The 14,277-nt window shown below is 43.3% G+C and overlaps 1 protein-coding gene across 3 annotated transcripts in view; it reads left to right on the top strand.

Annotated features, from left to right (window-relative positions):
• Positions 1-14,277, top strand: part of creb5b (cAMP responsive element binding protein 5b) — a 58,688-nt gene that overhangs the window by 26,748 nt on the left and 17,663 nt on the right. For 2 of the 3 annotated variants that reach the window (XM_064348464.1, XM_064348472.1), the window contains exons 6-7: positions 3,837-3,963; positions 6,850-6,960. In XM_064348464.1, the coding sequence (XP_064204534.1) occupies positions 3,837-3,963; positions 6,850-6,960 (238 nt within the window). Of the gene's footprint in view, positions 1-2,658; positions 3,424-3,836; positions 3,964-6,849; positions 6,961-14,277 lie in introns of those variants that run through there. The other variant, XM_064348479.1, reaches the window with a different exon arrangement.

Here is a 14,277-nt window from a genome sequence, read left to right as displayed (position 1 = left end):
AAATCCACATATACACCAATACACCAAGCACCTCCACATTCCTGAACACCACTGTGAACACTGATGCCCCAACATCTACAGACACCACAAGATCCAAATATCCCAGTACACGTAGATTCCATAGAACTCAGATATCGCAAAATTCACGTGATCCCCTGATGTCCAAAGACACTGTGGTGTCCAGAGATACCCCTGACATCCTCAGAAGTCCCAGTGTCCCAGTGCAGGCCCTTCACTCGCCAGTGAACGTCAGGTTCTGTCATGAGCCATTAGAGCAGATTTATTTGATCAGATTCTTATTATTTCCTCCGTCCAAACCCTGTGGCCCTCTCCTCCCTGCTGGTGATTAGAGACAGTAAATCATGGCAGGTCCTGTGCAGTGTTTACTCAGAGCGGCAGGCAGCTGCAAGCTGTTTGAGCCTGCTGTTTCTCCCTGTGTTTACCTCCGTTCCCATGGCGACTGCACCACCGCGTCTCGCAGTGTCTGGAACTTGGCCCTGGGCTGTTTTGGTTACATTTGAAAGTTTTTAGCTGCTGTGTCTACCAGAGTTAGCAGTGACTTCACCAGCCTGGAGCGAGGCTTGCGTTGTTGGGACGAGGGGGGAGGTGAGGGATAGAGGTGGTGGTGGTGGTGGGGGGGTGGGGGTGTGCAGGGGGGAGAGAGGGAGGGAGGGAGAGAAGCCAAGAGCATTACATCATCTCTGGATGGCAGTCAGAGGGGAAGGATATGAGTCAGTGGGCTGACTGTGCCTGGCTCTCTCTCCTCCCACCCCTTGGGCCGCTGCCAGGCCGCTTGTGTTTGAGCCACAGTGCAGGGCTGAGGAACGCGGGACTGGGGACCAGGAGCGAGGGTGCACACATGGCTGCTCGGGTGCTCGCGCTGCAGCTCCAGAGCAGAGCCGCCGGCTGTGGGACTCAGGGGTTTTGGGTTAGAGTACAGGACTTATTCCCAGATGGGCCAGCTGCAAGAGAGGGGAGTGCTTTGGGTTTTTACTTCACAGCCCTGAGTGTCAGATGGGGGGAAGGGAATGAAAAGAGAGAGAGAGAGAGAGAGAGAGAGAGAATGAGTAAAGAAGGGAGGGAGTGAGAGAGAGAGAGGCGGGACCAATGTGGGAGCAGTGATGTCATGCTAGAGCTGCAAGGCGCTCAGTAATGTGAGAGCGCAGGGTCAGGGCTGCAGCGCGTCTACCCAGTCCCCTGGGACCTGAGGAGTGGTTATTATCAACCCAGTCACTGGACTTACAGCCCGTAATTACTCCCAGACTGAGCACTGTCCATGAGCGTACTCACACACATACACACACACACACACACACACACACACACACACACGCACACACACACACACACACACACAGACAAATAGACACACACACACACATGCGCACACAAGCACACACATGCGCGCACGTGCACACACACACATGCACACACACGTGCACACTCACACACCCGCACACACACACACACACACACAAATGCGCACACACACACAGACAAATAGACACACACTCACACATGCACATGCAAATACCTCATGAACACATATACATGTACAGACACTAAAAATTCACATGCACTCACAAGCATATATGCATACGTGCAAATATACAGTCACACAAATTAAATAAAAAAGCAAAAACATCCACTGACACTTACACATACATAAACACACACACACACACACACACACACTCATGTGAAATGATGTCTGCGGAATACAGTGCAAGTTTTTTTGATGGTATATTTCAAGTGAAGAAATTCCAAACTGGATTTTAACTCAGTTTTGTGGGGAAAAAGGGGAAGTTTCTTCCAAACGCGCCGCCTTTGGCCGGCTCCAGTTGTTGATTTTTCCGTTGGCCGTGCAGGTGAGGTGTGTTGACAGACAGGCGGGACAGCGAACCTGCTCAGCTTCAAAGGCTTCTTTCTTCTCCCCTAGCCAGGGCTAGCCTTCCATTAACTCACTTTCCTGTCCCCTGTGCATTAATATGCTGTTCTGCTGGGCGAGTGACAAGAAATTTCTTTATATTGCCGACAGTGTGTGTGCAGGGCTGGCTCTGTGCCTCGAAAGGTGATCGGATTGTCGTGTGTTTTTCCAGCCTGTTTTGGCTTGAAGGCCAGGATTTCAGAGTGCGTTGCCCCACCTGGTCAATGTAACAGGATGAAGACACAGAGATTTGAGTGCTTTGTGAAATGTATTACATAAAATAAATGGAAAATAATAACAGATATAGCAATAAATTAAATGGAAAGAGTTCAGGCAGAAACAGGACAGAGGGCACATAGTATATTTGAGCTTTGTGGGCTTGTAAACAAAAAGATGTCCTGATGTGACATTTTAAAACTAAAAGCTGCACAGAATAATGTAGAAAGGAAATACTGTCTCATGATGCGTAAATTCCTTCCAGGAAAGAGCCCTACTCATTTTGAATGGCTGTGTCACATTACCTTCATATTCACACACAGGCACTCTGCTGCGTATTGGCTGTGCTCACGCTCTGAACGCTGTTCAACAGCGGGTGTCACGTGTGGTGATGAATTAGCCTGATTGTGACTAACTGGCAGACTGCACAGAAACGGTACAGAAATGAAAATGTGTCAGAGCCGTAATGACTGTGTGTTTGTCTGCAGTGGCGTCGTTTGTGTCTGTAATGGAAATGAATAAATTTGGGCTACAATAATATGGGTATTTGTTCAGGTGCAGGAAGTCTGTGCAAGATCCCCTTCTGTCCTGCGTTCTTATGAATTTGCTTGAAACACTAACTGGTTGACAGGTTGAATGGATAATTGTTTTAACCGATGCACACTTGTCTTGTCACTCTAGCTGACTTTTTAGTCAAGGTAGTTTTGACTTTGAAATGTGGACAACTCAAAACTATTTTACAGATAACAGACCAACTAATATCTAAATGTTTCATATAGCATCTGTAAATATATAGAGAATTGAAGACATTCCGCTGTTGTTACCTTTCATAAGAGATATGATAATCTTTAAATAAGTTAATAATCTTTGAGTTGAGTGATGTCCAGAGAGAGAACTAACTTGTGTTGCAGCGCTTGCATACAGTCAACAATGCTGTGATATATCAGTGTCACTCACATCCTGAGAGAGTTTGGAACATGAAGCTTTTCTATGGAAAGGACTTGGGTTAGAGTTAAATAGCATGGGAGCCTGTGTGTGTGTGTGTGTGTGTGTGCGGAGCGCGGGGAAGTCCCGTGTGCCGCCGCGCGCCGCGTCTGCGAGCGTTCCCACAGGAGCCGGAGTCTGTGGAGCAGTCGCGCGCGCCGCTGCCAGAGCGACGAGAGCGGAGGGCAGGAAGGGGGCTGGACAAAGCAAAGTTTATTTCTGTCACATCTCAACCATGTGTAAAAGCAAAGCCTGAACCAAATGCTCTCTGTTCCTTCTCAAGCGACATTTGAACAGTAAACAAACAGATTATATTTGATTACCGAGGCAAAACGGTAGTTGTGTTGTGTAGCTGCTAAGGACTGGAAATCTATGGCTTTAGGTTTGATTCGTGCTAGATATTCTGCTTTTGCAACACAGATGCAAGAAAGAAATGTTTAAAACCGGTTCCTGTCGATTTCAGATGCCTGTCTTTTCACATGATTGTAGCAAAAGATTGGAGTGTCTTTTTAAACATTTTGAGTAACAATATTCCAAAATTACTAGTAGTGAATTACAGGAACTAATGCAAACAATGTATCACCGTTCTAAAGGCTTTGTGAATCAGTGATGAGTTTCAGTAACCAAATTTCTTTCTCGCTCTCTCTCTCTCATTTTCTGTCCTTCTCTCTTACTCTCTCTTTCTCTCATCCTCTCTGTCTAACTGCAGGCCTGTACCAGGCTCGCTGTCATCGTTGCTACACCTACGGAACAGACAGAGACAGCCGCTACCTGCCTCGATGCCAGGCACACTGCCAGATCCCACCATGCCCGGCTCTTCTGCTGTGCTGATGCCTGTGAGTAGAGGGAATGTTTGAGTGGGCACTGGGACTGGCCTCTTAATAGCTGCCTCAAGTATTGTGCTCTTCACAATACGCCAAGTAGCCTTGCCTGTCTATTCACTCTCACAGCTTTTAAAAAAGATCATTTCAACGCAATCTGAAGCCTTTACTTGCTATTGTATTCCAATCACAGTGTCAGTTTCAAGTTAATCTGAGGAATGTATGCTGGTTTTTGTTCAAACAAATTGATTAACGGGACCTTAAAGGCATACTATGCAGGATTTTTACCTTGGAAATTTTATAAAATAACCATGTTAAGGGATATCTGTGATGCACTGGCAATCTTTATCTTTATGCACTTTCGCCAAAATTATGCACCTTCACCTATATTTGTTATTCTAAAATGTGTCCAGATCATTCCTGGGCATGGCACTCTTTTCTGTGTGGGGAGGGGTGGATGTGGCTACAGAACTTGTGTTTGGGATCATATTTCAGTGGAGAGTGTTTGTTGCTAACTGGCTACCTGCTGCAATGGTGGCGAAGAAGCCCAGATAGCTACAGGGAAGCAAAAAGACAAGCCGACAGGGCTTGTTCAAGAACTAGAGTTAAACTTGGAATTGGTTTTCCATGGTGACGTCAGCTGAAGGGGATGAAAACTGAAGTGGACTTGGCTTGTTTTCTGTTGGACCTGTAAGTAATGTTGCCTCTAGCTATCCAGTTAGCTACGTTAGATAGCTACATGGCCGAAGTCGGGTACTCAGGATGAGTGGGCTGGTTTGAAGACTTCTTTAATTGTATACACAGGACCACACCACAACAAGGCTGAAAATAATCATGCATAGTATGCCTTTAAGGCATGTGTAATGTTAGATCAATTGTATCATTGTTATGAAGCAATTGTTGAACTGAATAAGAAATTCATTGAAAAATCCAGAATGCTTGATTATACTGAGTATCATACAATTTATACAATGTATACAGTCTAGTATGCAGCAGTACAGTGATATAATCTGCAGCAGTAAAGCGACACAATGCAATAATTTACAGCATTACTGCTATACAGTGGCATAATCTGTAGCAGTACAATTCTACTGTTGTTTCTTCTGTAGCAGCATACCTGTACAGTGACACCTCTGAATCGTGAACTAAGGCTAATAATTCTAATTTCATTAAATTAATTAGATATTTTGGTAATGCGTGTTAAAATGTGGCTATTGGTCAGTTAATTTTTAAATGCTTGGTATTTCCAACCGAACGCATTCCCGGGGTCTCTGGTGGAATAACCCTAGATGTCTTTTAAAGCAGTAAGATTGAAATGCATTGTGCGGCAGTGATAACAGCACTGAGAAAGGTCCGCACACCAGGTCTCTAATGACACCATATGTTCCCTCTGTAATACAAACCAGCCTGTGTTTATGGGGAACATGTTCCGTGTTTATTAAGTTAAGCGCTGACAGTATTTTGCAGAAGACTGACAGACCAGGAAAGGGGTGCTGGTTCTGACCATATTTTCATACAAAATACACTTAGTGCAATTAAGGCGCTGTGCAGCGTTGCCCCCCTGGTCTCTGCGGACATGGTCTACAGTAACGTGTTTCAGCTGTCTCAGCTGGTGGAGCCCAGTGGGTCTCAGGTCCCACAGCCTGTAGCTAACGGTCCCCTCAAAACACAGAAGGCCACTCTTACGGGTGATCTGCAGGTAACATAACAGACTCTTCACAGGCTGCCTCTGTTATTGGTTGGTAACATGAAAAAAGACAAATTGGTCTGCAGCAGGTGGCCTATGGGTGCAATGCAAGTGTTTCAGAGGTGACCTGCAGGTGACACACAAGCTATTGACAGACAGGTGACTGGCATGTTGTACAACTTTGGTTTGGTACAACTTATTTCACTTGTTACCTGGAGGTGAATTCTCTTAGAAGTGACACAGGAAATTCACTGGTGACCTACAGCTTGCATATTCGGTGAGAATGTATAACAGAAAAGAATAAAAATAACTCTTGGACATTCTCAGTAGTCTAAAACACACTTGCTTTGTCCCAAGGTGAGAATCAAAGTAATGCATTTATGGTAAAATTAAGTCATTCTTGTTCTTCTGGGTTGTACAAGACTTCTCTTCTGGTTTTTTAAATTGTGCAGTCCATCCATTATGTTGACATTATAAGGATTTATAAAGGGATCAACCACAAGCAACTGATTCTTTATATCAAATTGTCTCTAATAAGATGTCTTTACCTATGTACCATCTGTGTACCTCACTTGAAAATGTATAACAGATTTTCAAGTGAGGTACACTTTTGCAAATTTGCAAATGAATAAATAGGGAATCAGATATATTTAAGACATCACACCTTTTTTTACCAGAACAAGAACCAGAACCAAAACCAGGTCTCATTTTCAGTCAGAAACTGGGCAGAAAACAAAACAAACTCAGAGCCTCAGGTGACCAGCCACACAAAACAGTTAATAGCACAGGCTGGGTAGCTGTTAAGCGGACATATCCCATCGCACACCAGCTTCCTGTGTTAGTTTCAGTTTGACTAAGGGGGTGCTCTTCTTCACACCTTGCACAGCACCCTCTCTCACAGGCAGTGAAGTCATGTGAAATTAGTCCCACACACTTTTTAACCAGCAGTGCTTCTCATATATCATTAAGCCCCAGGATATGTCCCCTAATTACTTTACTTTTCAGAACTTCTGTAATTTGGAGTGAAACGAATGAATGTAAAAAATGTACTGATTCGGAGACAAAATGTAATTCAAAATTGGCTTCAGGATCACGCTAATATTTCTACTGAGGCATCAATGATTTACTCAATTACATTCCAAAAGTATTAGCACTTTGTTCATTGTTTGTTTTATGAACAGTATATGTAAAATTTCTTTTTCTAACACGTTTAGATGGAGAGACAGATGTCTATGGGCTCCACTATGATGGGCATGCAAGGCCCCACCCACAGCAGCTCCTGCTCCTCCCCCCACGTTCCTTCCATGCACTCAGAGGCTAAACTGGTGAGTTTCAAAATAAATATGGTATTTGTATGCACACAGACACACAAACACACGCACACAGACACACACACACACGTGTATGCACATGTACACACTTATACAGTCTCAAACAGAACTCTTTTCCACTGTGCCAAGCCAAGGCCTCAGTGCTCTGAAGTGAAGTAGCTGTTGGCATTTCATCATTGGGTCCTGAATCAAAGTCTCAACCTGCCAGAGCAGCACTGGGGACTCTGGATAGAATAAAGGGGTCTTTATGTGTCTGGGCAAGGAAGCCTATGGAGAGCCTGATGTATATCTAAATGCACAGAACATGCAATGTGGGTCCTGCAACTTGTTAGTACTTGTATAACACAAGGGGGAAAAAACTGCCGATGACCTCATCCTGAACAAAGCAAGCAGTTAGTGTGTGGAGACGGGAAACTTGGAGAGAGCAGAGAGCCTGTACTGCTTGCATTACTGCCACAACGGTCCTGCCAAAGATTATACCATTGTATGACTGTACTGTTGCTGATTATATCACTGCAAAGATATACTGCTACAGATTAAAGGACTGTAGAGCTGTACTCCTGCAGAATATGTCACTGTATTACAGTAACGCTGTAGATTATTGCACACTGTGTGTGTGCTGCTGCATATTATGTCACTGTACTGCGGCCTTCATACTGTATATTATACAGTACATCATATCACTTTCAGTATAATTAGGCCAAAATATTGTCCATTCAACATCGTTTTCAACAATAGATACATTAAAAAGTAAAAAAGGTAACAAATCAGATTAACCTATTTTCAGCCAAATTTAAGGCCTCTCCCTGTCAGACTTTCTCAGAAAAGTAACCTAATATAAATAAATAGCTTAGTTATTTATTCATTATTGTTGTCATTGCCTATTGTAAAACAATGCAGTTATGTGTTTTTATTTTATGGCATACCTTATTGAAAGAATTTATCTGGAGCTGAATGCATTTCACTTGAATTGTACATGATTCCAATGTCAGCAATAAAAATGCTGTCCAATATAAATTTGCCCTCCACCATATACATTGCACCCTAGGAATTGTTGCATATTGACATTTTATGAACTTGCATCATGAGCTTGGATCCGTTGTGTCACATAGAGTTGCCCTTAGTAACCATTCTATTGAGAGGTCAATGAGGGCAACTGCATGTGATCGCAAAGTGATGGGGCTCATCCTGCACAGCTCCTGAGTGACACCCAGACAGTGCGTTTCATATCAAGATCTTTCTTTCACATGTAGTGGTGTGATGTCTGACCTTCACTACACCCGTCCTCTCTTACTCACACCCAGGCAGCACCATATCTTTTATGTCATCTGGGGCCCTCTCTGGCTATCTTCCTCCTGCAGTCAGCAGCACACTCATTAGCATTCACTGATATGTACTCCATACATTCTCCATGTTTACTTGTGAATCACTATTGTGGCAAGCAAGTGCAAGGTGGAATCAGAGCAAACCTCCTGGGTGTGAAACCTGGGCCTGCGACAGAAGGCGGGTCCAGACAGCCCAAGAGGGCTGCATTTAGTCCACACTGAACTCTGATGTCACTCTCTCCTGGCATGCGGTGCCAGGAGTAATCATCACAGTACGATACTGGAGAAACAAAACACCTGGCATGTATATCGCATTATTTATTTTTCAAACATACTGTATAAACTACAGAAACTTGCCTTTTCAGATGAACAAAATACATTCGGTGTAGTTTTGCATTGTATCCAGAAAAAATAATAATAAAGCAGAACATAAAAGTGTAAATAGGACTTAGCCTTTATGAATATTAGCTAGGTCAGGGATGCGGGAGAGGGAAAGACAGGCATAAAGGCGGAGTGGGGGGGGAGATATTCTGTGAGCGATTGCTATGGTGAAGGGCAGACTGACAGCGGAAGATGACTGCATTCTTAGGGCACTTAACTCTCCCTCGTCTCACTCTCTCAAGATTGATAGTCTTTGTTATCCTTCTCGTTCCCCTCTTGGTTTCCATGGTAACGGTAAGGGGGATACAGGGCGCAATATTAGTTTAATGTTCATTATCTCTCCTTTGGCTTTCGTCCAGTCATTGTTTTCTTTCTTTTTATATCTTTGCAAATTTGATTCATGGAAACTGATCGATGCTTAAGGTCAGCATAGTTTTGGCTAAAACAGATGTTGTTCGTGTTTTCTATTGTTCATGGTCATGTGTGATGCATATATAAGTATGTTGTGTCCAGATTACATGTGAGTGGCCAATTTTGGAATTGGGGCAGGGTGAAACAGCACTAATTTGTCATTGCTGTACGATGACCATTATCTGATTTACAGATATCTGGGTGTTTTGGAGCTCAGATGGACAATTGGCAGGGGTCCATATAAAACCAGGACAGCATATGTATATTTGTACACAAAGGAAGACAAAAAAGAAGCAAATGTCGAGTTCATCTCGGTGTGCTATACGCTGATGGACTCCAAAGATTAGTGGAAAACATTTAAGTCTTAATTGTGTTATCCATGATAGTCTCAGGCCCAGGTTTGTAAATGTAAGGCAATTCTCTAATATCCCCGCCCATCCAAGGTGGATAAATAACGCGCCGCTATCATATGACCCCGCCCTGATCAGCCCCATGTGTGCACCACGGTGCGGCTTGGCTCCGGCCCTAATCGCATTACGCCAAGATGTTGACTTTCTGCAAATGGGAAATCTCCGGACGTAACCCCACACCCCGCCGGGCTCCGGCCTGCGCGGGTGACATGGACGAGACTGTTCATTTTCCATTTTTTAACATTTCTCCCCCGCCCCCCTCCGAGTCTCCTTGGAGAAAGGAAAGATGAAAAAGCGGGTTGTGTTTTTCCTCAGCCTGGCTTCCTGCGCTGGTCTGCAGCACAGTCAGAGGCAGAGGGGACCCTGGCAAAGTTAACCCTTTCTCTCCCGCTGAGAGCCCACCGAGGGACTTGAGCACCAGCTCTAATGACCAGTAATTGATTTTGTGGGGATGTTGCTGCTATAAGTGCTGTATGTGATGTAAATACTTAATGAGCAGTGCAGTTACTGTGCCCCCCTGTGGGGGCAGCTATCAGAGAATCTCTCAAGAACATTTCTCATCCCATGATGCTTTTTGGCACCCAAAAAGGTATGATGCTCCCAGCTCCTTGCCCCTTGTTCCAGTCCTGCAGTACTCCGATGTGCCTGCAATGTGAGTTGTGAGATGTATTGTGTGTGGATATAAGGAGGGGTGTGTTGTTATGTGTGGGGTAGTGTGTAGCTTCAGTTATACGTGATGCATATGGGGAATTAATAATTTTGTGTTGGAGATTTGTTGTATACAGGAAAACAGGTTACTGTGTGTCGCTGCGCGCAGGTTTATGTTGGAGAGGGAGATTTGTCGGCTGTTTTACTCTGGAAAGAGGGCTTTGAGACTTTGTTGTTGTGTTGTGTGTTATTTTATCCTGGGGAGAGACAAGAGATCTGTGTGTTGTTTTGTCTTGAAAAGAGAGTTATGTCTGTTGTGTGTTGTGTTGTTGTATTAGAGAGAGTGCATTGTGTGTATTGGTGTTTGTTTTATTGTTTTATTGAATTATGCATGTGCTTTTGTTTTGGAAAGAGAGAGTTGTCTGTGTTGTGTGCAGTTCTCTCTGGGGGTGAGGGAGTTGTGCGTTGTTTTGTGTTTTAGAGGGAGTTGTATGTGCTGTGTGTTGTTTTATGTCAAGGTGAGGGAGTTGTGCTTTGTTTTGTGTTTTAGAGGGAGTTATATGTGCTGTGTGTTGTTTCATGTCAAGGTGAGGGAGTTGTGGATTGTTTTGTGTTGTTTGGTCTTGGCGAGGGAGTCGTACGAGTTGCTGTGCGCTGTTTTATGTTGGTGCGAGGGAGTGTATTTTCTCTCCCGGGGCGAGGGCAATGCTGGAGTGCGAGTGCCAAGTTCCACACGGCTCAGAACATTACATCACAAAGGAAACCGTGCTCTCCCCAGTCCTCTCTGGGCGCTCGTATTCAGAGCCCAGTCCTGCGAGTGCGTCACTCCTCCAGCCGTATCTCACAGCACAAACATGTGGCGTACACACGCAGCAATCTCCTGACAGTCTAAACAATCCCGTGCCGTTTTAGAATATACCTGAGTCTCTATGGTAAAAATCCGTCCCCGGTCTCAGATAACAGCTATTGTTTCCATCACTTGATTCTACTCCTTTCTTTTGCGTGATGAAAGGGATCGCTCTGTTTCTGGAGAAAGCGAAGACCAATCTCTCTATCCTATCAAATCCGAGAAGATATTCCTTACGGGCTACCTTAAGATGAAGATCTGAAATCCGAGCCGGTAGAATTTCAAAGCCTTTCAGTCTTCAAAGTGTCTGGCTGGTTGCAGTGTGTTTTTGGCGAGGTTGTTATCAGTGTTTTTGTTTTGCATTTAACAGTTTGGTCATTACTCTAGACTAGTTCTAAACTAGCTTTTAAGGATGCTCGTGTGAACCTGTGCATATGGCAATGTGCTATTTGTTATCAGGATAATTATGTATTGTTTATATTGTTACTAGGGAGAATGAATGTGTCGCTAAGCGTCGGAGTAGGTGCTGAGTTTTTTATGAGGTAAACAATACTATATGTTTCTACACTGCCTCTCCACTGGCTCTGGTGTTGGCCCCTTTTTGGAGAATGACATAATTCTTGGCACACTCTAAATGTACTTCTTTTTAATTGAGGGTGGAAAACAGAAAGAATTCTGAAAGCATCATTTCATAGAAAGAGTTACTCACCATCAAAGCAAGATAAAGTCTGATAAAGTACAATAAATTCAGCTTTACATCTGCACACGTTAGAAACAAATTGGCAGCTTTCAAACATCAATATGCACCTCAATGAAATATTTTTTTATTGAATACTATAAAAATGTTTTTATAATTTACAGCTAATGTAATGTACACATGGACTTACATGTGCATACTTGATGTATAACTCTTTTGACAAGTAAACCTAAAGTCGTAAATCATTTAAAGTTTAATTTTAAAAAAAGTTTGTCAATGTTTGTGTAAAATGTTATGGCAGTTAATAGTTAGAAAATATTCTTTTCATTTACTAATTCATAATTATATATTTTACATGAACCAGGACTGTAAAAAAAAACAGCTAAAATGTCCTCTTTTCAGGAAATGAATAATCAACTTTGCGTGAATAAAATATGAACTGTTGAATTGTGTAGAAGGTGCTATTTGCAACCACCTGATTAGCATGTGCATTCTTGTGGTTTGGTTCTTTTTATGTCCCACCTGTGTACTTATGTTAGAGTAACTCTCAGATTAAAGTGAAGGAGCAGCTCTTATTAATGGGATCTAAATGCAGCTTTTGTAAGCAATTTTCCACAACATCTGTATGAATGGTGGCATTGTTGGTGGATGATGTCATCCAAGGAGTACGATGAGCTCAGAGCACAGCTGAATCTGCAGGCTGCAGAGCAAAAATCCAGCTAGCCATTCAAACATCCAGGAGTGGGTTAAGGTGAAAAGAATTGTTTGAAACAGCTGAGTTAAAGAGACAGAGTCACATTTTCACATATCATGCTTGAAGTTACTGTCAATCTGTTGATGTGGTAAAGGGTGTCTAAAGAGTTAAGAGTCAGACATATAAGACAAGTGTATGAAACACAAATTTCAGCCTAGAGGTTAAAGAGAGTATGTTTCAGGATCTCTGACCAGCATTTAGGACAGGCGACGTCTCTCCATGGACCCCCTCCCACACTTACTCCCCAGTAAGGTGTCACAGGGCTAAGAGATCAACATGAGCTCAAGCTGGAAACCATGTCCTTGATAATCCCCTTTATCAATTTTAATGCAATACCAAATAAGGAATTGTTCTGAGACAATGCTCATTGTTTCATTTTTTCTTTTCATACTGTTTTATACCGAACATTGTGCACTGTGGTGTTGTATGCTGGAAAAAGATTAAACAAGACGACAATATGGTGGTTCCAGTGACTTTCAATTACCACTTCTCTCCCTATCGTCCATTTCTTCCTGTGTACCTGTCCTGACAGATATGGTTGTTAAATTGTCTTTTTTCTTAATCTGGTCTTTGGTTGGACATTCTGCTAGGTTTTAAATTATTTTAAAAAGACTAAAAAAAAAGTAATTTACATATACCTGTACTATTGTCTGAAACACAGATTTAGTCTTGCTTCAGTAATATCACATTGTGGTCTTCTTCTGCTTGATCTGGAACTTGACCCAAGGTGTTACGTTATTTAGGTTCCAAATGAAACAAATACGGACTCTCTGGAAAAGATCATGTAGAGAAGAAAGATATTTTTGTTAGTGGTTCACACACTTGAGTTGAGAATGGCTGGGTTTGCTTTTTGTGTGGAGAGTCGGTACTGTCCATGTCCTAGTAGCAGAATAGGCAGACAGCAGGGCTTGTGGAGCACGTGTTTGTCTTTGGATCACACCCTGTTGTTCTAGCTGTAGTGATGGAGGCGTGTGTTGATGCCATTCGGTCACGGTTCATGGCCTGTGAATGGGTCAGCTCTCTGAAACTCCAGGCTTGGGTAAACCAGTCAGGATTATCAGAAGACCCAGACTGTCCTGCCCCCGGAACCTCACCATCGGTAGATCAGACATCCACATCCACGTGGGTTGTTAAACCAGAACGTGGAGTATAACACTACTACCACATTAACAGTGAAACCTCTTTCACTCAGACTGCCTTGTCAAGGGGTCCCTAACCCAAGGCTTGACTAACTCACTGCAGGTGGGCTATTGAGCTTCTGTGGCCAGCTCAACATCTCAAAATTTTATTTTGAGGCAACATCTGAACTTCATGTGCAAACTAAACCACAGTTACTGGCAAAGAGTGAACCTATTCAAACTCTTGGCAAGAATTCTGACCTCTCATTTTCTCAAGACTTGTCTGTGAGAGTTTCTAAAGGAATCATGGTTCCGCTGAAAAGCCAATCGCTGTTTATGGAGAAATGAATATCTCATTAGCTTTGTAAATACAGTGCTGATTCAGAGGCTAGTTAAGTGCATCAGAAAGAATGCTAGACTGTGTTTTGGTGTCTGTGTGTGAGAAAGGCAGTGCTTAGAAGAAGCAAAAACCAGAACTATTGGGTAGCAGCCCAGGGTGGGTCAGGGCTGGGACCTCAGTTCCAGTGGAGAAACACTGCAGCAACATAACATGCACCAAACTGGCAGCCCTCACCCTCCCATAAGAAATCAATTTATGAACGATGCACTGTGGTAAGAGAAGGGGTGGTTTAAAGGGGGATAGGGGTGGAAGGAGGAAGGGGCTTGCTGACAGGGTGTACTGCCGCTCAGGGCGACGGCGAGATCTAATAAACTGAGCTA

This window comes from Anguilla rostrata, chromosome 1 (assembly GCF_018555375.3).
Source record: "Anguilla rostrata isolate EN2019 chromosome 1, ASM1855537v3, whole genome shotgun sequence".
NCBI classification, from domain to species: domain Eukaryota; kingdom Metazoa; phylum Chordata; class Actinopteri; order Anguilliformes; family Anguillidae; genus Anguilla; species Anguilla rostrata.
The sequence above is the reverse complement of the archived record's forward strand: the minus strand, read 5'-3'. Positions and strand labels throughout refer to the sequence as shown.